The sequence below is a fragment of the Ictalurus furcatus genome, chromosome 14 (genome assembly GCF_023375685.1).
Source record: "Ictalurus furcatus strain D&B chromosome 14, Billie_1.0, whole genome shotgun sequence".
Classification (NCBI taxonomy): domain Eukaryota; kingdom Metazoa; phylum Chordata; class Actinopteri; order Siluriformes; family Ictaluridae; genus Ictalurus; species Ictalurus furcatus.
In genome coordinates, this window is record NC_071268.1 from 17357925 (window position 1) to 17384916 (window position 26992).

General features: G+C 38.8%; 1 protein-coding gene across 1 annotated transcript; it reads right to left on the reverse strand.

Annotated features, from left to right (window-relative positions):
* Window positions 1-921: 921 nt before the first annotated feature.
* On the reverse strand, window positions 922-26946 carry cib2 (calcium and integrin binding family member 2). Its single transcript, XM_053642158.1, has 7 exons — window positions 26535-26946; window positions 25721-26107; window positions 22818-22852; window positions 8785-8896; window positions 5416-5563; window positions 4773-4968; window positions 922-2049 (listed from the first exon to the last, which is right to left on the reverse strand). The coding sequence occupies exons 2-7, from the start codon at window positions 25769-25771 to the stop codon at window positions 2028-2030; spliced, it is 564 nt and encodes a 187-aa protein (XP_053498133.1). The 5' UTR covers window positions 25772-26107; window positions 26535-26946; the 3' UTR covers window positions 922-2027.
* Window positions 26947-26992: the final 46 nt, after the last annotated feature.

Sequence of the window (26992 nt, forward strand, 5' to 3'; positions counted from 1 at the left end):
GTTATTATACACTGCATAACTCTTCACATGAACAGTAAGAAGTTCTATTCTTTTAATGAATCCATTTTGGGTTCAATGAACTGTAGTCCGTCCAGGGTGTATTCTTGCCTCATGCTCAGTTTTCCCAGTATAGGCTCTGAATCCACTGTGACCCTAACCAAGATAAAGTGGTAATGGAAGATGAGTGAATAAATGAATGAATGAACGAATGAATGAATTAACATATGAATTACTCCATTTTGTTAACACATAGAACCATGCAGAACCATAACAGAATCTAGTGACATGATCCGTTAAACCCGTTAAAAAGATCCGTTAAAAATGGCGCCACCTGGAGCACACACACACACTGCATGTTTAAACATACCACTATTCATCCTCTTGGTCACATTTTCATTTTCTTTTTTTCCACAAATAAACATCCATTATAATGCCATTGTTACGAAACCAAGTAAAAATGGTTTTCTTTTGAATCACATTCAGCTCTGTTCTTTCACACAGGGAGGAGCAAGTGGCTATAAATCAGTCTGGCTTATATAGCCAAGGACAGTTACGTGTGCATCTCAGAGCTCAGATTTACCGCACTCCAGCGTGTGAGTATAATAATGCTTCTGGGTGCTGAGGCAGCACTGCTCCTAACGATCTCATTCAACTTAAAAAGTCATTACAGGTTATACAACAGCAGATGCAGAGGAATAATAACTGTTCTCTACTGGGAACGCCGGCTGGTGTTAGGTGCAGGAGCTAGGGCTTTAGGCCTGCTAAATTCCAGAGAGAGAAACACATGCAATAATCAGTAGCAATAAGATGTTTTCACTGTCGTTTGTGACAGTGGATTTAGTTGCTATAGTCAACTCTTACATGTATATTTAGTGATACATGAGGAGATTATTATAATAATAAGTCAATACTAAATTGTAAAGCTATAGAAATTCAGCGTACCAGTTGGCTGTATATCATTTTCATGTTCTTGGACAAAGTGTAAAAGAAATCAGCAGTATGAAACAGATGCACTCGGTCAACAAACAGCAGAAAACATTTTATTCAAAGTCAAATGCCCTATATTACATTGAAAAAAGGGACATTAAGAGATTAAGAGGTGGTGCTAACACACATCAGGTTCAAACAGGAAAACGAGAACATGAGCGCACAATAAAAATGTATAGTTTCTGAATGGCTAAATGTAAGAAAAGATGACAGAGCCCTTGGTACAACTGGAGAACAGTTTGATATGATTGTCGTCATGCTCCAGTCCTATAAGCAATAAGACAACTAAGAAAATCAGATACAGCAAAAGCAATTTATAGCAGAGGGCAAAATTAATGCAATTCATGCATTTCATGGAGGAAGATTGCATAGCTGTATAAAAGATAAGACTGTCTTTTTGACTGTGATGCCAGTGCTGTGCTTTTAGCCCTCATTCTCTCTCTCTCTCTCTCTCTCTCTCTCTCTCTCTCACTCTCTCCTGTCAGTCTCTACACTCTATCTTTCCTCTCTTCATTATTTTGTCCATCGCTCCACCATACCTTTCATAATTCTAAATGAGAGGAGACAACAGGAGGAGAGTGTCTGATGTCGATTCAGTGGTGCCATGGACATTGTATGACAAAGAAATAACACCATATGTCTATATTCCAGTGGAGTCTTTCTTAAACACCACGTGGTTATATGAGAAATGCCCATACAGATGTTCAACCTCCAGGTATTTTTAATTCCACTCTGAGAATCTGAGCCAACTGCAGAATCTTTCCAGCAGGAAAAATAGTCATGAATTTTCTCAGCGTTCCTCGTTCTAAAGTGTGCTTCCTCAGAAAACAAACAAACAAAAAATAACAGAGCCAAAGAGATCCAAAATCCAGCTTCCCCAATAAGTGAGTGCATGTTCAAATAGGACCAAGAGAAAATTCTTCAGAGCTGTAGAGGACAGGCACTGCTATGCACTATATATGTGTCGACGGTTTTTCGAGAAGGATTCAAGTTGTAATCTGGGACCCCAAAATATCTCTGAAGATGAAGTAGAAGCCCTCTCAGATTCGTATATGGAAGGTGCTGCATGAGAGAGAGAGAGAGAGAGAGAGAGAGACAGAGATTAAAGAATTATACATCGAGATAAATGACTCCTATACAGAATTTCTTCATGAAATTTGCTTAATGCCAAATAACTCAGAAAGCTGTGAGATAACATTTAGTACCAAACCTATGACAGCATCCTGATTCGGAACAGTTATAACAGCACAAAACACTGGAATGAATTTGTGCTATGTTCTGAGTTACAACCATTAGTGCTGACTCAGAAGATTCAAATTATCCAAATGTCTGACTACAAGACAGGTACGATGGGATAGACAGACAAATTGAAAATAACTGGGAAGAGGAACAGATGGCTTTTGATTACATTTGCACTGAGAATGGCTTATTACATTCAAATGACCTGGGGTTTAAAAAAAGTAAAATAAGAATATAGTACTGTGTGAAGCACTAAAGTGGTGTTGTTGCATAAGCTTTAGTGCTATTTTCCAGACAGAAAATGTGTATAGTTAATCTGTTCAGAGAAAAGAATATCTCTGTTCGCTGTAATTTACTTTTATTTTATGCAATTTAATCTACTTTTAGTTGAGTTATTTTTTTTTTAATAAAATTACTTTTCTACAATTATTTTTCATCATCATTACAAAGGAAGCCAATTAAAAGGCAGTATGTGCAAATTTTAAGTAATTCTATTTCGAGGCCCAATCAAAATTAAGCAGTTTCCTGATGGACTTCAGGCTCCAAATGCTTAGCAGCAATGCCTGGTCTGGTATCTTCAGTTTTAAATGCTTCAAAAGAAAGAGCATGATAATCATCTGCAAATGATGTGACCCAAGACCTGTGAAAATATTGGCAATTCACAACTACACCTCCAACCTGCTGAAACGTACAGGTAAGCCACGAGCTAGCTACAGTAAGTGAGCTGGACTGGATAGCCAGATCTTTTGATGTTTTACAGTATGGAATTCCTTGTCATCACTTCGATGTATGGTAGTGATTGCCTGGCACAACTCATTTGGTCAGTTAACATAAGAACAGAACAGAAAATTCTCAGAGCATTTTTTAATGAGTTCTGTCAGTTGTAGACATATGAAAACATAATTTGTAAATTAATTACATAATTAACAACAGATGACTTATTTACTCTTAAATGAGCATTTTTTTTTCTCAACAGATTGTTTTTCTCGGGTGACTTACTACTACTGGAGCAGTACTTTTACTCAAGTCAGTATATTATGTACTCTTTACACCACTGTGATTTACATATAAATCACATGGAATAAATATCAAATAAATACAAGACCAGTTCGTTTTAACAAAAGTTTAACTTCACAACAAGACTATAATTCTAAAATGGCTTGTTTCAAATGTCTGTAATGGATTTGTCTATGTCACCAGATTCTCTGAGAGCTTTTGTGAAAGCATATTCATGCAAAGTCTGAGTCATAATTCATAAGACATGGCTGATCTATTGGACAGAGCTTTTCCTGCAAGTGCATGCTGTTCTCTCTCTTCTAATTTGCAGCAGTATGATACTTGATTTGACATGCTCAGACTGACACATTCAAGAGTAAACTCCTATTCTGAAGCAGTTTGATGTTCCTGTGTATCAGAAGCAGAAGTATCCACTTTGCCTCAGTCTAAACTGCAGAACAATAAACTATACTAGACTTTGCCACTCCCATTCCCTCTCTGGCAGTGCGACACAGCTGTGGAGCTTGTAAATGTCCAGCAGAGGAACGGCTGCCTCATAAAAAGCATTGGAACACATCAGAGCTGAATTACGTAAAGGGGCTTACAGGTCAGAGTGTGTAAGCACACTGAGCTTGATGCAAAGGTTCAACGCAGGCTTTGAAAACAGGATTAAACACCGGAATAAAAAGCAAGAAAATCCTGTGTTACCATTAATGGATGTTATTCACATGTTGTTTATTGACATTTGAAGTAAACAAGAAACAAGAAATTTGGTGTGGGTGAATTTCTTACAAATTCATACATTTGTTTTGGTTTGCTTTCTATCAGGTCATTAATATAAAATGGCTTTGCTTCACAAAAGTTTCATTAAATTTGTGTAAGCAATTTAAATAAATAAGGAATTTAAAATTGTCAATGTAATCCGTATAAAGATTTGTAGTAACCCATACCAGTTATAATGTTTGAAGCCTATCAGTGGAAGTTTACATTAGTATGCCTCCTCATATGTAAATTTACACAAATGCAAAATTTCACATTTGTAAATGCTCCTATGAATGATTTACAAAAAAATTTGCTTGGTAAATCAGGCCCAATGTGGCTAACAGCATATAAAAGGACTACAGGACCAGTTAGCTTGACTTTATTTAAACAATGATAAGTGGTGCCCACTAGTTAAATTTATTATACACAATTATAAATTTGACCATTTTTGAGTGAAGTATTACTTCAATGCCTGATATTGATATTGCCAGACAATGCCTCATACTCTAGAGAAAGTGTATCTGATGATAAATATCCACGGTGTAAGGAGAAGTTCTGGCAGTCTGTGGTAATTAAGTACTTCAGTGTTGCAATAATGAGGACAGAGTGCCAATAAAGTGATAGACATCACTAGTAATCAGGCTACCATTCTGTGTACATCCACAGCACAGAGACACACAATAATGGTACTCAAACTTCAATGGATAGTAAGCTATAAGCAGTTCAAACTTTCATTCGGTTAGCTTTCTATTTGAAAATCTTTTTCTCTCATGCACATAATTCTGTACCTTAAAAAGTCAGGAGCCCTGGAAATCATGTTTTCAAAGTCAGAGAAGGAGAGTTTGCTGTCTCCATCCAGGTCAGCCTCCTCAATTGCCTTCTCACACACCAAATTCACCTCCTCGGGAGTCAGCTCCTCCTTCGTCAGCTTGTTCAGAGTCTTCTCAAGGTCCTCCTTGCAGATGTAATTATCTACATTGAAATCTGCAAATGATACACCATAGGGAATATTAAGTTGTGGCAGTGGGCAGTGGCGGCTCAGCGGTTAAGGCTCTGGATTACTGATCAGAAAGTCAGGGGTTCAAGCCCCAAGCTGCCACTGTTGGGCCCTTGAGCAAGGTCCTTAACCCTCTCTGATCTAGGGTTGCTGTATCATTGTTGACCCTGTGCTCTAACCCCAGCTTCCTAACAGGTATATGTGAAGAATAGAATTTCACTGGGCTGTAACGTATATGTGACAAATAAAGGCTTCTTCTTCTAAGTTAATCATTGTATTTTGTTGGACTTTTATAAAGTCACAGTATCATTATGAAGAATGTGAAATACATTACAGATTATTAGGCCCCCTAAAACCACAACCCTGGAGCACTTAAACTGTTGTAAGGAGACATTATGAAATTTATGTGTGCTAATGAAAGGAGGCTCTGTTACCATATATTTTAAAAGCATAAATGGCCTTTAGCTCTCGGGGGGCCATTTCACTCAGAACTGAGAACATATCGACAAAGTCGTTGAAGCTGAGGTTCCCCAAGCCGTCCTCTGAGAAGGACTCCACGATCCTGTCACGGAATGGATTTTCCTGTGCAACACAGATGGATTACATGAGTGCATTAAATGAAGCACAGAAAGGATAAAGTACAGGCAAGATGTAAGAGCACTGACATAAGACATTAGTCACTGCAGGATAGTGGATGCTAAACCTTGAGTCTTAAATGTTACAGTTACTGCATCTACCACTTGCACTGCATAAGTGTAGGCATAAGAGCCTGTTCTGCTGAGTGAGACACATGCAAAAAAGGAGAAAGGCTGACTCTCCATACTGGTGCCTATATATTTCTCACCCAGTGAACTTTCCAAGGGCTTCCAGGAATTTTTTATGCCCCTACAACCAGCTGACTCAACAGTGTTATGAGCACAACAAAGCGAGGCCAATGCTATAGTCTGAGTTCTGGCACAATGTTACAGCAAACTGTGTTTGAGTCTGTGCATGGCTAAGCACCCTGTGCTGTTCCAGCATTTAAAATCCTAGCCATTCATTTGTCATGTCCTGTGATGTAAGATCAATAGGTGTGGCCCACATTCTCAACTAGGCATACGCTGATAAGTAAGGAATAAAACATAACTTGACCATGCTGTGATAGGAAAATAATCATCAACAGGGTGGTGTGATGGGAAGTAGATTATTTTCCTATAACAGCTTTTCCCGTTTTATTGTTTAATAGTTTCCTGCTTTATTCTTTTTATACCCACAGCAATTTTTCAACGGTAACATAAAAAAATTATTACAGAACATACTTTATATGCATTTATAGTTACATTTAATGTTGAGGAACGTCCATGAAACAACTCACTTACATTATAACAGCTATAAACATTCTGTTCCTCACCAGGCTCTCTTTTTTCTTTATTTTGAACTTAATAAGACAAAAAAAAAAACCCCACATCTTGTCCTGTTACCAAAAAAACACAAAATCCTCTATCCTAAATACTTTCCCTTGTTGGAAAACAATTAGTTAAAGCCTTACCTGTGACACTGACCGCTGAAGCGCTGACACTGGAGAATACTCCCAAGAATACTTAAGTAAATGTATCTTTACAGAAGGTTATCATATTAAGTCTATCATACTAACAATTACACACTGGTTTAAAATTTTGTTTATGTGGAGCATTCACAGAAAAGAAACGTCCCTCTGTAAATTGTTGTTATAGAAACAGTAATGTATTAGGACGAGGGCATTAATATAAACCTCTAATTTACTTTTCAGTCAGCACAACTGTCAGAGCCATGCTGTTATGGAAAAACACCTTCTAAACAATCAGAATTCAATAGTGCGTTCAAATACATAATCAGTAATCAGTGAAAACAAAACTTTTTTTGGATGTTAAGGACGCTATTCATGTGTGCCATAGGGACACAGCTAATAATTTAATAATAATAATAATAATAATAATAATAATAATAATCAATAACTCTGTTCATCATATGAGATTTTAAAAGATATGGCAGACAAAAATGCTGTACCAACTGCTTAGACTGAGGAATACATTTATAAATCACAAGTCAGCTGCCATCTTTTGTGTTTGTAGATTGCCAGAAGCTGTTCTCATGGTTTCCTTTAGCAGGCTAATTCAACACAATCTGGCAATCACTTTATGTACCGTGTGAAAGCAGTCAGTTGTCTTGATATGAGCCTTTTGTTTCCTTTTGTATATTCAAGTAAAGATCTGATTAGAGGTTGTTGATTCTGGATCAGAGAAAGGCCAGTCTGTAAGGGGAACAACAGTGACGTAAAAAGCACTCAGACTCGGTGATGTGTAGTGATTCACATCACTTGAACATGAAAGGCTAATTAGCAGCCAGCCTTGGACTGAGTGTGGACAAAGATTTACGTTTATGAAGTCTAAAAAGTCTTTTGGAGGCTGTGTGCTGTCAGAGGCACATCAATTCCAGTTTGAACGGTCTCCTTCAGTATGGGCCACCTCTGTGAAGGGGTTTAAAGCCTCACTAACCACACGACATATTTACAGGAAGGAACAATTACATCACCAGCAAGGACACATTATGGTCATCCTGCCTGATCAGTTCACTAGAGAGTCAGAGATCACATTTGATGCAGGAAATGGTCATACATAATATTTTAGTCTAAGGCAGTTAATCCTAATACACTAGTGTTGACTCCATTGTTGCCTAATTAAACTAAAGACTCTTTGGCATTAATTGTCTAGTAAATAGCTAAAGGTTGATATAGACTGTACTCTTTACATTGTGTGTACATTGAGTATAACACAAAGCTAAATTCTGTCTAAGCTGGGACAAAAAGCTATGCACTGTGCAACTTGTACTTTTAAATAGATTTTTAAAGAGACTCAAGTAATATGTAAAGAATAAAACGCAACAAGGTGTACCACTATAGACACTCAATTAATGGTTTGATGGTGGGATCTGTATTTTCCAATGACAGTGCATCCCAAAGTGTTTTATTCCTCTTATAACATATTTGTCAACAATTTTTCTTTTATTATAAGAATGACACATCATACTTTAACTGTTAATACTTACATATTGAGTAATGTGTGCAATACAAAGCTTTGACATGTCATAAATGTTAAATGTTAAATCTCCTTACAGAAACCGTCACAAACAGCACATTTTCTAATCCATTTTTAGTATTAGGCTTACATTATGTAGATTGTCCTCCATATGAGTCCCCAGTGAGTTGTTACTACAGAAACTATAGCATATTAGAACAGGCACATTAATATAAACCTGTAAATTGAATTACAGCTGGAACTACTGCCAGAGCTGCTGTTATAGAAAATTGATTAACACCTTCTGACCAGAGTTGGCCTCTCTTGACACACATGAGCTGAACCATTAAATACTTATTTTATGACTTGGTATTGCTTAGTTTGCTAGGACAATCTACTCACAACATTTGCCAATAAAGAAGCTTTGCAGTAAATTTTCAACCTCAAGATTAAGCATACAATATGCTTGTTTACAATCATGAAAATTCCAAAAGTGATACGTTAATATGCTGATACAGCAGCATTTCATGGAGTGTTAACTTTTATAAGCTCAGTGGTGCAAACTGCCCTTCCTCTCATATGCTGTGCAATATCATCAAAACAACAAAATCAGTGTTTCCATTAAGTCCAATTTCACACTATAAAGTCAAGTGTCTGTTAGATTTGATATCAAATTTAAGGTGTAGTCTGGATCATTGAACAAATGTTTGGAGTAATACTCGAGTAATACTAACGCATCTTTGGATATTGTGCTATTAAAAGTAGCATTACCTTCAGCTCTGGCATGTTGACTATGAGGCTTAAAGGGACTTTAACATCAGGATCATTTGTGTAATCCATGGGAACTAAATGCGGAGCCAGTTCATGGTATCTTCCATGTAACCTGGAAAGAGGAGAGGAAGAAGTTACTACAATTTCATTGTTTCCATATAAATTACACTTTCTGCCACATGTTAAGCCTGGAATTGTAATAATGTATCATAATATATCTGCACACCAGGTTGACACAAATGCACAGGGCCATGTTTCTTGGCCAGTAATATTTTACAGGAACATGTCCTGGATGTTAATCAAAAAAGTCTGATATATTGCAGCATCTTTCTAATCATTATGTGCATATAATTGTTTTGTTACAGCAGTAAAGTGCTCAGGAATGGCACAATCCATAGCAATATTCAGGACATCTATACAAATGATTGATCTTCTGATGCTGTATATACAGTATCGGCTATGATTTAGATTTAGAAGCAGACGTCTCATGGAAAGCTGTGAAAAATGCACTTCTCATACATTTGAGAAATTCAATTATCAATGACCCAAACTTAATGTAATATTTTACTGGCCGAGGGGGAATGTAATAATGTGATTGGCAAAAGAGGCAGATTTCACAAGGCTATTTTGTGCATTTGCTCACACATACAGACGGAGCATTTCCAGAGCGCTGTAGACTGATGACTCAATCTGAGCATGGCAACTAGCGAAAGAGAGAGAGGCTCCAACTTTAATGAGATGGGGAAAAATACATTGGCACAAATATGTTGCATAAAAATCAATATTGGAAAGATATGAGTGCAACCAAGCATGCACGCACACATATACCTTAACATCGCATGCAAGAAACAAGAGATGAATACAAACATATAGTTAATCTAGGCTGATCTTCAAAAACCTCTGGTCTTTCAGGCCATACAATTTCATAAATATGTTATTGTCTGAAACAAACCAATACTGTTACATCTGAATAAAGTTCATCATAATAATTTGTCTACCTAGAAAATAATCACTTCAGTGCTATGACCTTTGACCCTGTGAAATCATCTTACTGAAACTGATAAGACGTCATATATACAATATCGACATAGTTTTATTTTTACTTATAATCCTGAAAATTTGCTTTCATATCTAACACAAAATTCCAGTTACATTGGGATTATAATTGAGAGAGAGAGAGAGAGAGAGAGAGAGAGAGAGAGAGAGAGAGAGAGAGAAACTGTGGCCTTAAAGACAACATTTGGACCCAAATCAGGTCACTGAAAATGGCAACCTGTAATGACTGGTGATAACTGTTTCCTAACCCTGCATAATAGTATCAGCACTGTGTTAGCGTGTCGGCCGGATGGGAAGAAGTGTGTGTTTTATGAAGGTCATAAAGTACTGGACTCCATTAGTTTGGGAGGTGATTGTCCATTTTGTTTCCTGTGCTCCACTGGCCCTGTGATCAAACCCAATCTCAGTGTCACTGTAGAGGAATGATTCACCCAAATGAATCAAATGAGGCTTGTCTTTTCTTGCGTAAGAGCTAGGGGGATAAAAACTACTATAATAAATAGTAAAAGCTGAAAATGAACTTACTAAGGGATATTGATATTCAATATGTTGAGTTTTATCAGTTGGTTCTTTAGGATTAACTCCACAACAGCACACTACTGCACTATGGTATACAAAGAGAATCAAGTATTGGTATGGTGTAAAACATTTCAATCACCTATTATTATGATGCCTACAATACATACTGAGTTTAAAAGCAGCTGTATGTTCAATATGAAAGCATGACGGAGCTGCACACAGTCCCCAAGAGTGGCTTGGTACATGACAATATTCCTTCTGAATGGCTCTATGTGAGAAGTAGTGAAAGCAGCAGGTGATGCAGCACTCTGAAGACAGGAGATAAAAGCCGGTAATGGCTTCGTGCTGAAGAATAAGCTGATGCTTTAGTAGCCATTAGAAGCTAATATATTAAACATCTCATTACCCCTCATCCCTAGGAAATAAATGCTAGGTTTTTCTTACACAAGCAAGCACTTAGCTAGTATATCACACAGCACCCTTACTACTAATTCTAATAGCACATCCATTCTTTATTGAGCTTTATTCCCTTGGCAGGAGCAGCCCTCATTAAGAAATGTATGTAATGATGTATGATTATGTTTGTGTTAATATAACTGATGGATATATTTTATGCAGTGCTGCAGGTGTGTGTGTGTGTGTGTGTGTGTGTGTGTGTGTGTGCTGTTATGGGTTATTGGGTAAGGACTATTTTAGTTTTGTTTTTGTTTTTTTAAATAGACTGATAATAAATCTCTGTAAAAAGGGCTTTACACTTTACTTAATGACACTCAGTGGTGATAACATCAACAGGACACAAGTAGGTTTGAACAATCATTTCTCAGTGTTGCCACAGCAAACTCGCGGCCGCAATACTCAGAGGGCGGCGCCGCTTACGGACATGGCGGACGGGGACTACACTTCCCAGCCATGCCCGCGCTCAAGTTCACCTGAGTATTGATCACCAACACCTGTGCGGCTGACGAAGTTATAAAAGGCCTCGTTAAGCGGCGAGCCTTCGCGAAGTAAACGCTTAGTTCTTGTGACTTAGTGGTATTACCAAGCCTTAGAGTTAATCTAGGTTTCCCCCGGTATTTAGACTTTCCTGCCTGTTATCTACGGATACGATTCCCCACTTTATCCCAGTTGGATTGTTCGCTGATATACGTGTGTTTTCTGCTATTCATCTCACGTCGCTCCTGCACGCGCCGACCTGCCCGTCTGCGCATGTCTCCAGCAGGTAGCGTGCCACTCAGATTCTTAAGTGTTACAATTTTATTATTTGTAAGATTTGTATCAATATCTATGGCAAAAATAATGACAGTTATATATTAAATATATTTGTTAAATATATTTGACTTTTACTATTTAATATTTTTTGACATATTTGTATTTGACATTTATATGCTAAGTTCCCTGAGCTATGCCGTGACGTTCTAATGCAATTTAGCACAGAAAGTCATAACACAAACTTGTAGCAGCAAAATTCTGTCACACTTTTACCTCATTATTTGACTCAGTTAATTTAAATGTTATTACAGTTTGTGTACTATTTGAAAGCCACATTGGATATTTACAGTCTATAGTCCGTTGCATTGGTTAAATGTGCATGTTTGCATCCACCATGTTTTTTGAATGGAAAGTGGAAAATGTTCCTATATTTTACAGTTTAAAATTTGCAAATAAAATGGATTGCAATTCCAAAGAATTCATGGCCCAAAAAATTAAATGTGGGTGTGTCTTGCACTCAAGGAACCAGTCCAATACAACCAAAACACAGTTTGAAACAAACCCAAATTAAATAGTTATGGTTACAATGCCCTCCAGTTACTGTCACCTTTCATGAAAATGAGTGAAAATTTATATATATAAAGTATATATTTATATATTATATAATATATATATAATTTATATATATTATATATATAAAGAATAACACGTGATATTTTAAGCTCAAACATACACGGCCATTTTATAGTTTTCTTTAAGCATTTTTCAGACAAGCACAAAATGATTGTCATGCACTGGTTTGAAAATTATAGGCATCCTTACTATTCATATTTTGTGATTGCCCTGGATATCAAAATTGACATAATTAAAGCAGATACAGTGAGATAAGGTAGAGTGTACAGATTATAACAGCTCAAACCCATTGGAATAACCCTTTATGAATGTGTTATGTAGATTTATGTCAATTGCTATGCAGGTGTCATGTAGCCATTTGAATGTTACCGTGTTCCCACAAAGTGTGGCACCATTTTAATTTGGGAGTGTTACTATGTGTCATCAGCATCTATTCCTGTATGCAATGCATAATAGCTTTTATATCAAAAGTAAAACAAGATCTGTTTACCTGATTAGAAGTGTTTGAAAAATACAGTTAATTAAATGGAATTAATGACCTATGTCAGTAAGGTGTGGCTATGTGTAATAAACAACATTGGTGATGTCACCACTGACTTGTTATGCTGTCCCTGATCCAAGCATGACTCGCACAGGAATTTTAGCACAATATGCTTAGTGACATCACATTATCTAAGATCTTCTGCAGAAACAAACGTCCAATCACACGCAAATACATTATCAGCATCTGCAATGGTCCAGGGGCTTCAGCTCTGCTGATCTGTTTGTCTGTGCCTGGCCGCTTTAAATACAGACGAGCTCCATATAACTGTCCATCACATTTCCAATTAAAGGCCTTGTAACTGCTACTGTGTGTGCAGTCCTTGCAAAATCTTGTGTGTGAGGCAATATTGCAACTGGATCATATCCCATTGTCCTTCAGTGTTTACATGTGCATGCCTGGCTCACATGGCAGCTTCATGCTGACCTGTCAAAATCTGCTCTCATATAGTACTTGAAATGCCATCTTAGGCCAACTGATATGCTTGGTGTTATTGAACTAGAAGTGATGAAAATGAGTTAAATTAATACTTGGGCAGCAAATATGCTGACAAAGCAGGTTGAAATATATAAGTGAATATAAATGTGTAGAACTATGTGAAGAGCCATATAAGAATAAAACTGAAGAACCGTGTGAGAAGAACATTAAAAAGAATGAATTTGTCTGTATTTCACACACAGCATGATTGTTTTCTATTTTTGAGTTTCTGTGCTTTTTTAAAATGTAGAATCAATCTGTAACTGTATGATTATAAGAATTGAATTCCTAATTCCTACTGAGTAATAATGATTACAGCAGGAACACTTAACCACCATGAAGTGTCAAAAAGATTTTAGTTAATGTCCAGACAGTAACTCAGACAAGGCAAAGCACCACAGTTCTAGCTCAGTAATTAGTTTATTTGACTGTAACCCTACACTCTACCTCATCCCCCAGTATCTGCTTTTAATTTCTTTGAGTAGTAACTCGATCTTCCAACAGCCCCGATTAACAGCACATCCTGAAATCTGAGAGCCATATGTCAATTACATTAGAAAATAACGGGAGCGATTTGTTGTATATGTCTTCTTGTTGCATCTAGAAGAGCCAGGAACAGAAACCGGCATTGCACTGTCCTATCTTTGCTGTTCAGGCATAAATGAATGAGGTTGGAGGTTGTAATTTTTATAGGTGACTAAAGGCCTCGTGCGGGGGATGAGGAGTTGGGTGGTTGGATGTAGGCCCATAATCAGGAGATTGGGTTCCAGGTCAGGTGCAAGGCTTGCAAAGTGATCCCTGCTTAGGTGAGAACATCAGTGCAAAGGGCTGAAGGGTTTCAGCGAAAGCAGTGCTGCTTTTCTCAGTATCATATTTATAAAAGCTTCTACAGTAGTAACACACACTCCTACTGAACCAGCTAATTTGATACATAGGGGGAATGGGAATATGTAGTCCACATAGTGAATTATGTAGAGACTTAATACTGTAAACATGCTTAATATTTCAAACCATGTCTCAGATGGTGTCATATGATGTTTGTTGACAACTGACTAAAGCACCAGAAGCTATAACGCTCAAAGGCTATATCTAATGAACGTCTTGTTTAAGGACATGTAAAATATGGCCGGGTCAATAACTCTGACAAGAAATACTGTCGAGACAATAAGAGAGCAGCAGTAAGAAGGTAAAAAGGCAAAGTTAACAATATCTACATACAATCAAACAATCTAGGAACCCAAATTACCCAAAGGTTTTTGTTCCATCAGAAATTGTGTGCATAAAAAAATATATACAGTGAGGGGAAAAAAGTATTTGATCCCCTGCTGATTTTGTACGTTTGCCCACTGACAAAGAGATGATCAGTCTATAATTTTAATGGTAGATTTATTTGAACAGTGAGAGTTAGAATAACAAGAAAATCCAGAAAAACACATGTCAAAAATGTTATAAATTGATTTGCGTTTTAATGAGGGAAATAAGTATTTGACTCCCTCTCAATCAGAAAGATTTCTGGCTCCCAGGTGTCTTTTATACAGGTAACGAGCTGAGATTAGGAGCACACTCTTAAAGGGAGTGCTCCTAATCTCAGCTTGTTACCTGTATAAAAGACACCTGTCCACAGAAGCAATCAATCAATCAGATTCCAAACTCTCCACCATGGCCAAGACCAAAGAGCTCTCCAAGGATGTCAGGGACAAGATTGTAGACCTACACAAGTCTGGAATGGGCTACAAGATCATTGCCAAGCAGCTTGGTGAGAAGGTGACAACAGTTGGTGCGATTATTCGCAAATGGAAGAAACACAAAAGAACTATCAATCTCCCTTGGCCTGGGGCTCCATGCAAGATCTCACCTCGTGGATTTGCAATGATCATGAGAACAGTGAGGAATCAGCCCAGAACTACACGGGAGGATCTTGTCAATGATCTCAAGGCAGCTGGGACCATAGTCACCAAGAAAACAATTGGTAACACACTATGACGTGAAGGACTGAAATCCTGCAGCGCCCGCAAGGTCCCCCTGCTCGAGAAAGCACATATACATGCCCGTCTGAAGTTTGCCAATGAACATCTGAATGATTCTGAGGACAACTGGGTGAAAGTGTTGTGGTCAGATGAGACCAAAATGGAGCTCTTTGGCATCAACTCAACTCGCCGTGTTTGGAGGAGGAGGAATGCTGCCTATGACCCCAAGAACACCATCCCCACCGTCAAACATGGAGGTGGAAACATTATGCTTTGGGGGTGTTTTTCTGCTAAGGGGACAGGACAACTTCACCGCGTCAAAGGGACGATGGACGGGGCCATGTACCGTCAAATCTTGTGTGAGAACCTCCTTCCCTCAGCCAGGGCATTGAAAATGGGTCGTGGATGGGTATTCCAGCATGACAATGACCCAAAACACACGGCCAAGGCAACAAAGGAGTGGCTCAAGAAGAAGCACATTAAGGTCCTGGAGTGGCCTAGCCAGTCTCCAGACCTTAATCCCATAGAAAATCTGTGGCGGGAGCTGAAGGTTCGAGTTGCCAAACGTCAGCCTCGAAACCTTAATGACTTGGAGAAGATCTGCAAAGAGGAGTGGGACAAAATCCCTCCTGAGATGTGTGTAAACCTGGTGGCCAGCTACAAGAAACGTCTGACCTCTGTGATTGCCAACAAGGGATTTGCCACCAAGTACTAAGTCCTGTTTTGCAGAGGAGTCAAATACTTATTTCCTTCATTAAAATGCAAATCAATTTATAACATTTTTGACATGCGTTTTTCTGGATTTTCTTGTTATTCTGTCTCTCACTGTTCAAATAAATCTACCATTAAAATTATAGACTGATCATTTCTTTGTCAGTGGGCAAACGTACAAAATCAGCAGGGGATCAAATACTTTTTTCCCTCACTGTATATAGAATATATGGAAAATATAAATAGTAGCCAAGTATACTGGAATGGGTTTCATTGCAAAAAAAAAGATATGACGGTAAGACATAACCCTTTTTATTGTTTATTTTATTTGTTATACTAGCAAAATTGAGGCCTAGTCACAAGTTAATTCCAGGAACTGCAGGTGTACGGGTTTGTTAAACACACCTAAGACAGAGTATATGACTGTAATTTAAAAAAAAAAAAAAACAGCCTAGAAAATCTACACATTTTGAAGCTCTCAGGTGAAATTACAACTCATCTGTATTTGCCGTCCCTCCCTCCACCTCTTTGCCATTTCTCCCCCATTTTCTTCCTTGTTGGTCAACCTATGGACTGTTTATCATCGCCGGAGATTTCAACCATGCGAAACTCAAGTCAGTGCTCCCTAAATTCCATCAACATGTGGACTTTGCAACGACAGGGGCAAACACGCTGGATCTTGTTACACAAACATCCCCCCGTGTACAGGGTGGACCCCCGCCCCCACCTCAGCTTCTCAGACCACATCTCTGTTATGCTAATCCCAACATACAGACCACTTGTCAGACGCTTTTGAAGCAGGTGAAAACCTGGCCAGCAACCATCTCTGCTCTTCAGGGCTGTTTTGAGCACACTGACTGGGACGTGTTCAGGGAGGCTGCAACTGACAGCAATTCCACCAGCTTGGAGGAATACATGGCATCAGTGACTAGCTACATCAGTAAGTGCATTGATTACATTACCGTCTCCAAGACAAGCAGTACATGCTCCAACCAAAAGCCATGGATGACTGCGAAGGTACATGCACTGCTGAGGACATGAGACTCCACCTTTAGGGTAGGTGACAAGGTGGCACTAAGAACAGCGAAGGTCAAATTCTCCCGGGCTATCAGAGAGGCAAAGTGCGCACATGTTCAGAAAATCCAGGCACTTCATAGATAGCGGCGACATGCGGCACATGTGGCAGGGCATTCAGGCCATCAGCAACTACAGAACATCACCCACCTGTGACAGTGATGCCTCCCTTCCAGATGCGCTGAACAACTTCTACACTTGGTTTGAGGCACAGAATGACGTGGTGGCGAGGAAGACCACCCCTCCTCCCAATGACCAGGTGCTGTGTCTAACCACGGCTGATGTGAGGAAAACTCTATGCAGCGTCAACACACGGAAGGCTGCTGGTCCAGACAACATTCGTGGCAGGGTGCCCAGAGGATGTGCAGATCAGCTAGCAGATGTTTTCACTGACATCTTCAACATCCCACTGAGCAGCGACATCATTCCAACGTGCTTCAAGGCTAGCACCATTGTATCCGTGCCTGAAGAAGTCTGCAGTGTCCTGCCTCAATCTCCTGCCTCACCCACCTGGGCAAGTCGGACACCTACATTCAAATGCTGTTCATAGACTTCAGTTCAGCATTCAACATGATCATGCCTCAGCACCTGATTGGAAAGCTGAACCTACTGGGCCTGAACACCTCCATCTGCAACTGTATCCTGGACTTCCTGTCTTCCAGCACCACCACACTGAGCACGGGGGCCACTCAGGGCTGTGTGCTCAGGCCATTGCTGTTCACTCTGCTGACACACGACTATGCAGCAATGCACGACTCCAATCACATCATCAAGTTTGACAAAGACACGACCATGGTGGGTCTCATCAGCAAGAACGACGAGTCAGCATACAGAGAGGAGGTGCAGTGGTTAACAGACTGGTGCGGAGCCAACTGCACAAAAGTGTGGACAAAACAAAAGAGATGGTTGTTGACTTCAGGAGAGCATGGAGCAACCACTCTCTGCTGAACATTGATGGCTCCTCCATGGAGATCGTCAAGAGCACCAAATACCTTGTTCACCTGACGGAGAACCTCACCTGGTCCCTCAACACCCGCTCCATTGCCAAGGAAGCCCAGCAGCGTCTCTACTTTCTGTGAAGGCTGAAAAAAACCCATCTCCCACCTCCCATCCTCACCACATTGTACACAGGAACTACTGAGAGCATCCTGAGCAACTGCATCACTGTCTGGTTCGGAAATTGCACCTTATCGGATCGCAAGACCCTGCAGCGGATAGTGAGGACAGCTGAAATCATTGGTGTCTCTCTTCCCTCCATCATAGAACACCACACGATGCATCCGCAAACCCACCAGCATTGTGGATGACCCCAACACACCCCTCACACATACTTCACCCTCCTACCATCTGGAAAAAGGTACTGAAGCATTATGTGTAACATGGCCAGACTATGTAACAGCTTCTTCCCCTAAGCCTTCAGACTCCTCAATATTCAGAGACTGGACTGACACACAAATGCGCACACGATGAACTGACCACCATCCCACTCCCATTGCAATATTTGCACATTTCTGCATTGAATCTATTGACTTTTTGCTGCTAATGTATTTAAAAAAATATCATAATCAATTTCTTGTCACTGTTACACACTTTATCTAGCTGCTACCGCAATAACTGCTAAGTCCATGTTTGCTATAAGCTAATCTGCCGAATACTAAGTCATAGCATGTTGTGTTTACATTTATACCATATTTAAATGATATTGTTACTCTTTGGCACCTATCTGTTATATCGGTCACTTCCACACTAAAACTGAGTACTAGTCTGCGCTACACTGTCACTTACTGTGCCTATTGTCCTGTATTAGTAGTATTGTACTGTCCTGTGTTGGCACACGTTTGCACGTGCACTTTATGTAAAAATGTGTAGATCTTATCTAGTTCTGTGTCGTCTCATGTGGTTAGTATGTTATATGCAGCACCATGGTCCTGGAGAAACGTTGTCTTGTTTCACTGTGTACTGTACCAGCTGTATATGGTTGAAATGACAATAAAGTGAACTTGAACCCATGATTGGCTGGTGTCACTGTTATTGTCAGAGGAGTGAGAATAATGCCATCCCTTCCACCCAGAGAGCAAGGCCTGTTTTGTTCCCTTGGCTCCTGGCCACAGAAGGCTGTGGCACAGTGATTCAAACTTGCAAACTCCTGACGATAGGGCAGGAGATGGGTGACAAATTAAAGGGGAAAATGGTGCATGGTTCGTGTCCACACATCTCCTTAGAGAGGAGAGTCACTGGAAATCAATACAAAGTTATTCTGACTGATCACCTTTATCCTGTGATGAAACATTTCTATCCTGATGTGAGTGCTCGCTTCCACACTGACACCAACCACATCCACAGAGCATGAGGGCTCACTGAATGGTCTGATGAAGAGGAAAATGATGTAAATCACATGCTATGGCCTTCAGTTACCAGATCTCAACCCAACAGAACACAGGAGATATTGGACTCATGTCTCAGACATTGTGCCGCACTGACATCATCAAAACATGAACTGGAATATCCTTTGAAAGAATGTTGTTCATTCCTCCAGGACAGTTCCAGAGGATTGTAGAATCTATATACATTGAAGCTGTTCTGATGGCCTGTGATGCCCTAACAATTTAATAAGACACTATATGTTGCTTTTTCCTTTTAATTTGTAAGCTATCAAGCTACAAATTTGTGGTAGTTTAAAATTGTTCTCAGATTATCTGTTAATTCATCCATTAAAAGCTTGAATAGTTTCGATTAACAAAATATGTCTTAACCACCCAACATCCATGATTAGAGATCAGTTACCTTTTCATCACCCACCTTCATCTCATATATATAGGTTAAAATAATACACATGCTACTCAAAAATCACAATTTTGTAGCTGATTGTAATACATCTACACCATGACAGCAAAATGCACACATCCCAACAGGGCTGACAGAGTAACAGAGTAAATAGGACAGTTCTTAATATATGACATAGTTACACCTGGCGTTTGCCTAACACATCCAGGGTTGTGGGTTCGATTCCCACGGTGGCCCTGTGTGTGCAGAGTTTGCATGTTCTCCCTGTTCTGCAGTCCAAAGACATTCATGGTAGGCTGACTGGCATGACCAAAGTGTCCGTAGTGTATGTATGTCATTGTGCCCTGTCCAGAATAGAAACCTGGGATAGGCTCCAGGTTGTTGACCCTGTAGGATAAGCGGTACAGAAAATGGATGGGTAGTTACACCTGAAGCGTTTATGTCTCAGGAGCACACCAAAAAACTCTGCGTTAAACCTAGTCAGCAAAAAGAGGCATAAAGAGAGCTGTGCAGAGATAGCAATGAAAGTTTGTGTATTTGCAGGGCTTGTAAAGCCGTTCAACCAATTACACGCTTTGCTGCTTGCTGCCCAGCCTTCTGAGTGGAAGATTTTGATAGAGACACATGAAAAAAGAAAAAATAATCACACTCTTGCAGAGTGCAGTTATAAATTGTAGCTGGCTAGGTTGTAATCTCTCTGTCTCCCTTTACTAGGACACAGTTATTCCCAGTCTAAAACAAAAAGTGCTCCTGGAGACTTTCGTGAGTGGCGCAGACAGCAGTGTTGCCATTTCAGTATATGAAATATGAAGGTTTCGTAAACTCTTTGATCGACCAAATTCCAATTTATCTGTAGAAACTGAACTGAGGAAGCCTTTTTGACTATTGAATGTGAACACCTACATTGCAATGTACTCTTATTGTATGAAACTGAGGACATCCACAATGTAGACAAAAAACACATATGATCTGAATTCAGGCAAAAATCAATGATAAGAGCAGTTTATTTACAGCAGCCTTCAGGAAAGTATAACGAGTGGTGGGTTTTTGGATAAGGATCCATCAGAATCCAAGCACAGCTCAACAGTGCATGACACATTGATCTAATTTATTATATATTACATTTATGGCATTTGGCAGATGCCCTCATCCAGAGCAATTTACATTAATCTCATCAACTGAACAGTTGAGGGTTAAGGGCCTTGCTCAGGGGCCCAGCAATGGCAGGTTAGCAGTGCTGTGATTGGAACTCACAACCTTCTGATCAGTAGTCCCACCTCTTAACCACTGAGCTACCACTGTCTATTATACCAATAACTCTTCTACTTTTAAGCAGAAACACTATTAGTGGACTTGATAAAAATCTGAAGTAAAGATTTGGCTACCAAAGAATATGTCCTGTACATACCGTATACAGGTCTGTTATTTCACTTCAGACAGAGCACTTCAGTCTAAATGAGTCCAAATAATAGGTGCACATTGTAAGTATACAATTACTGAAAGGGGTAATTTACTGTTAAAATTCTGAGCTACTGATAGGAAGGTTGTGAGCTCAAATGCCATGACCCTCAGAGAACCACATATGGGCCACTGAACAAGGCTCTTAGTGCACAGGTGCTCAGCTTAATTGTAAGTGACTTTGGATAAAAGCATCTCCTAAATGAATAAATGTAAATGCACTCCCCTCTATCCCATCCATCAGCGAAAAGCGATTACCACTAACAAGATATTATTTGGGTGGTGAATCATTCTCAGCACTGACACTAACGTAGTGTGTGTGACACTGGTACAAGTGTAGCATAGAATTTTTTTAACACTTCATCACTAGCATCCCCCAGTAAAAGGAAACAAGCATCCCCCAGTGAAAAAAACATATAGCGAACAGTGATGAAGGATTGATGAAGGGCTAGAAGACGATTAAATAAGAAATAAAGCATAACATGACATGCTGTCAGTGGAAAAAAAAACAATGAAGGGGCTGTAGTTTTCTAACAGCATGCCCCAATATGTTTAATTCATCTTAACACAGAAATCTTGATTTAGTAAAGAACAATGTCACACTTTTTATCCATTTACATTTAATATTGTGGAGCATCTGTTGTTTCCTCTTATCACTTATGTTATAGCAGCAATAAACAGTCATTACCTCACCAGCCTCTCTTTATTTCTCTCTTTTTAAATAAGACAAAAATGCAGCCTACCATGTTACTGAGAAACTGCAAAAATAAAAATTGTCAGGAAAATTAAAGGAAAATTTTTTACCTCTGACTATTACAAAGCACAGACAATGGAGACCTCTTTCAAAAATGCTAACTAACCCATTAAATAGACTCCATGCAGAAAACTTTGCAATATCAACAATTACGTTACGTTTTTAAAATCAGTTTATGTGGAGTTTCTGCCTTACAAGTCCTTTATTAAGCTGGTACCATAGAAATGATAAGAGAGAACAAGCACATTTATATAAACCTGTGATTTGCCACGTAGTCAGTACTACTGTCCAAGCAGTGCTGTTATAGAAAATTAATCAACACCTTCTATTAGAATCGAGAATTCAACAGTGCTTTGGTACAACACAAATTATGCTGTATAAACAAACAATTAGCTATCTAATCCGACTGTGCACCTATAAGGCTTTCATCAAGGTGTTTTAATAATGTGGTAACAGTGTACACAGGATTTAAAAATCACAGTAATCCTGCTGTGCCTGATAAAAGCTCATTTTAACACCACACACACAGTCTTATCAGAGGTATTGTTGTGCTGAGAATGATCTGTGTGAGTTGTCCTATGCTGGTGACTTTTCATAAATTGGAACTCATGGACTGCAAAAATTGTGCATAGAAAAACAGTTACTAACTGTTAAAGTACATATGCAGATACACAGTAGGAGACAGCAGCACCAAAACTTTCCATTGTACCACACTGTAGCGGTCTGTATGATAAACAAAATTGCTAGTCAGTATACATGTATAGTCACATAAAAATAAACATTGGTAATAACAATATCCCCAATTCCAAACTTGTTCCATAAACACCTGCTTTAATTTCACATAACTTACCGAAGGATTTCCTTGCGTGTAAAAAAAGTGCAGTCCTGCAACGACAGAAGGAAAATAAATCTTGTAAAATGAAACACTCTCAACAGATACAAGGCTCGACACTGAAATGTCCTGAACACAACCTTGACTGATATGTAATTTATGTTAACTAAATAGTTTGGGGCCATCACTACCTCTGAGCATGTCGTCCCTAAACACAGCAGGGTTTAAGATTTCTCTCAGCTGATAATGTTTTGTCTGAGAACTGCCATTGATCACGTCCATGTCACGTGAAACCCAGCAGTTCTAACATGGCTGTACGGTTGGATCTGTTTGTATGCCACAGACAACACACAGCATTGCTCTTACCAGCCCTGTGGCTCAATATAGCATCGCCTGCATATTGCCAACATATTATGTACTGACTCTTTTATTAGCTAATGATTTATCTCTCCTTTATGATGTTTACCCTGTGTTTGCCTGCATACTTGGCTTATGCTAAAAAAAAAAAAAACCCCAAGCCAGAAATCACTCTAGATGCTTGTGAGAGTGCTTTAAAGATTTATGGCATTAGCCTTTAAATATTGTTAATTGCTCATTAATCTGAAATATTGGGACTTGGGTCTGTGCAATGTAAGGCAAGGCCACAGAGGCAAGAATTATTAGCACACTGGATAGATGTCCCGTGTGTAAATTATTACCAAAACACAGTCTGCATATCTAGTAATGATTACAGGCTGAGAGATGAAAATGGCTTCTTGGCCAACAGCATATCTTCTAATAATCAAAAAGGGTTGAGTCTTGCCTTGGGCTATGTAGGATTGGAAAGCCTTTTTCTTAATAAACCTCATACCTTTATATAGGTATGTATATAGTAATAAGATTATGTATGTGTTAGAAAAAAGTATACTGTGATGAGGTGCACTGTTATAGGTAAATTATTACTCTTAGAGAAGCAATAACATAGTAGAACAAGAACATTTAATATAAACCTGCACTTAATCGTGCTGTTATTAAAAAAAAAATCAATGAACACCTTCTGACCAATCAGATCTGAGAATTCAACAGCACTGTAGTGTAAATAGTTATATATGTTAACTCAAAAAATTGCCTGTGCATAAAAACAATTATCTGAGTAGCTGGTTACTAAATATGGAACGAAAAAAGTTTGAATATCCCCAAACAGAAGTGGTAGAAACCTGCGTCATGCTGGAGTGACTAGTGGTGATGTGAGTATGACTTGGCTGATCATAGTAATCTTTCTTTCAGCCAAATGGTCATGCTCTACTAGTCCAAGAACTAGCTGGAGTTAATTACAGAGCATGAAGGATGTGAGTGTTCATTTCTGGCTCTAGACTGTGTTTTATTTAAAAGCAGGTTATATGAAGAGAATATATGAAGAGAACATTTAAAAGGTGTCTTATTTTTTAATACATGTTTTAAGAATTTCAGATAGGAGATGTCATTCAGTAATCATAGATGTCATCCAAGTATTTTCACATGTATGTCTCATGTATGAATTCAGCTGAATCATTTCCTCCTGCCATGTTCTTGATTGTCCTCTTTAAACCTTTATTTTTTCCAGTAACCAGTGGTGATAAATTTGCTGAAGTTATCAGTATGACTGTACAAGCTGAAAGACAATCCTCATAGATTAGCTTGGTATTAATTATTAACTGGATATCTTCCAGGTTCATACAAGGAGAAGACAAACTAGATGGGTCACTAAAAATGTCCTAAACTTTATGCTACCATATCAAATGGCAAACTACCATACACTCTTAACAGAAAAAAAGATAAAAGTTTTATCTAGAGCCCTGAAGGGTTGCACTGGGGAAATCATAAGGTTCTGTGTAGTGTGGAAGTTTTGTGTGTTTTTTTTTTATTTTTTAAGTAAGCATGTTTAATCATCCACAGCACCACTGAAGAACTCTTTCCAAAGTATACTGCATAGCATGTCACAGTACACCACTTGTTTAAAAGTATGTGGTTTGGGATATCTACATTTTCATAGTATGGTGCCATTCAGTGCTTCTAGGATTAACAGGATAAATAAATAAAACAAAAAAGCCAAACCCACATGTGAAATCCACCATGAACTAAAAACCCTCAAGAAGAGGCTACATGTAATTGTATTATGCTATGGCTAAGGTTATAAGGTAAGCGCATAAAAATTGATACCTTTTAGCTGGTTAAAAATTTTAATTCAGTACAATCAGAGTGAGCACTAGAGTCATATGTTCCGGTAGCCTAGTTTTCGGTTTGCAGCATTTTCCTGGATAACTCACATTTCAAAGCATCAAGCTTTAACCTTGGCCTTTTTTCAGTTCGCTGGATGCTTTGATCTAAGAATTAGCCTTACTGTTGGGCAAAAGGGTGTAATCCTATACTGCTCTCAATTGTTTGGAATTTAAAATTAAAGGGTGAGACAAAAACCTCTTTTTTCATCACTTGTTATGATGATGAATATTAATATGTATTTTTCTATGCAGAGTAAGGTTAATCTAGTATTTGTTTTTGATAGATTGAAAGGGCTTTTCACTAGCAATTCTTTGAGATTGCATTGCCAAGACATGGATAATGCTACATTCCAAAAGTAAAATAGCAATAGGCACAGGTTGGAAAAGAAATACATGTGGTGTAAGTTTTGTGTCTCCATTTTAAAGCAGCTCAGCATCCTGCAGTAGTACAGCAGCCTGTAGGCAATATCCTCACAGCACTAAAAAGTAAGAGGTATTTTAACCTTCTATAGCACTGTAATTAGTTTGTTTCCATTAATAGCCTACATAAGCTCTGTAACACATGCAAACTTGCTGCATGGTTTCCTTGATTTTTGCAGTTGTCAGCAGTTCTGTAGGCTGTGAGGTCTGTCTTTAAGCTCAATTACTGATGGGAAGGGCTGAATATACCGAGAAGTCTCTTACCTGGTAGGCGTCTAGCTGTTCATCAGTAAATATCGTCTGCTTATTACCCATCTTAGTCGAGTGATTTTCCTGTCGTACAGATGCATCACATTGGGAGTTGGAGGAGTCCTGGTTTTCCTAGGCATTTATGGCATGTATACGATGTGGCCAGACGGAGAAAACCGTGACCGCGCATAGAATTGCAGACCTCCGGCTTACTTATGGATGTTTGTAATGCCAATAGCACTCTCCATAAATACTTGAGTGCAAGGTGATCCGCGATCCTCCCCTACTCGAGTGTAGAGGTTCATGAATAGCAGAATAGCCTGTAGGATTACTCACACCCACTCCCGTTTCAGCACCCACTGCTGTCCACAGCTTCTCACACTGCCAAAGCTCAGCGGAGAGCTACAGGACAGGAAAGGGGAAAATATTTACACTTACGTGACGCTAGGGGGCGTCTGTCACCAGGGCATGGAGAAAACCGAAATAAATAAGCATAGAGTTAAATGTATACATTATAACAAGATAATTAAATATTGGAGAGACATGTCAATATAAACAAATATTTGCCAGAAATACATAAAGAATGTTGAAATGAATATTATACACTTCTGTGAAAAATGTCTGAGGCATCCAAATTTTTTTAAATACAAAGTTTGTTATAGATGTGGTGTTTTATGACATCTGTATTATTAAGTCAGTACAAAAACATTACTTTTCCAACAAAAACAAGTTACATTTTACAGAACAACGTGTGTCATTAGGCGCATGGTGACTTTGTGGTTAGTGTGTTCGTCTCACACCTCCAGGGTTGGGGGTTCCCTGTACTTACATGTTCTCACCGTGCTGCGGGGGTTTCCTCCGGGTAATCTGGTTTCCTCCTCCAGTCCAAAGGCTTGCATACCCTGCCTTGTACCCCATGCTCCCTGGGATAGACTCCAGGTAGAATAAGTGGTATAGAAACTGGATGGATGTGTATGGCATTAAAGAAAGCAATATATTACATATTAACCACTTTTCAGGCAAAAAAAAAAAAATTATTCTCCAAGATGCTTAGACCTACCAGCCAATTTCCTTATAAAACTGCACAAAATGTACCCGAGACTACTGATGTAAGGGTTGTAATAAATTTAAAAAAAAAACAAATACTGATTGTGTTTAGTTTATTACTGTTTACTGCCCTCTATAGTATGTTTTTATAGCTACAAAACATCTAATGTTATTATTTTTGAAGGCATCTTTGCTTTACATCATTTCTTTGCATGTGCCTAAGACTTTTTCAGTGTACTA

Coding starts and splice junctions, on each gene's coding strand:
- cib2 (XM_053642158.1), bottom strand. CDS start 25,771: ATGGGTAATAAGCAGACGATATTTACTGATGAACAGCTAGACGCCTAC. Junction 8,897..22,817: donor ACACGCAAGGAAATCCTTCG/GTAAGTTATGTG, acceptor TCCTCTTTCCAG/GTTACATGGAAGATACCATG. Junction 5,564..8,784: donor TCAACATGCCAGAGCTGAAG/GTAATGCTACTT, acceptor TGTGTTGCACAG/GAAAATCCATTCCGTGACAG.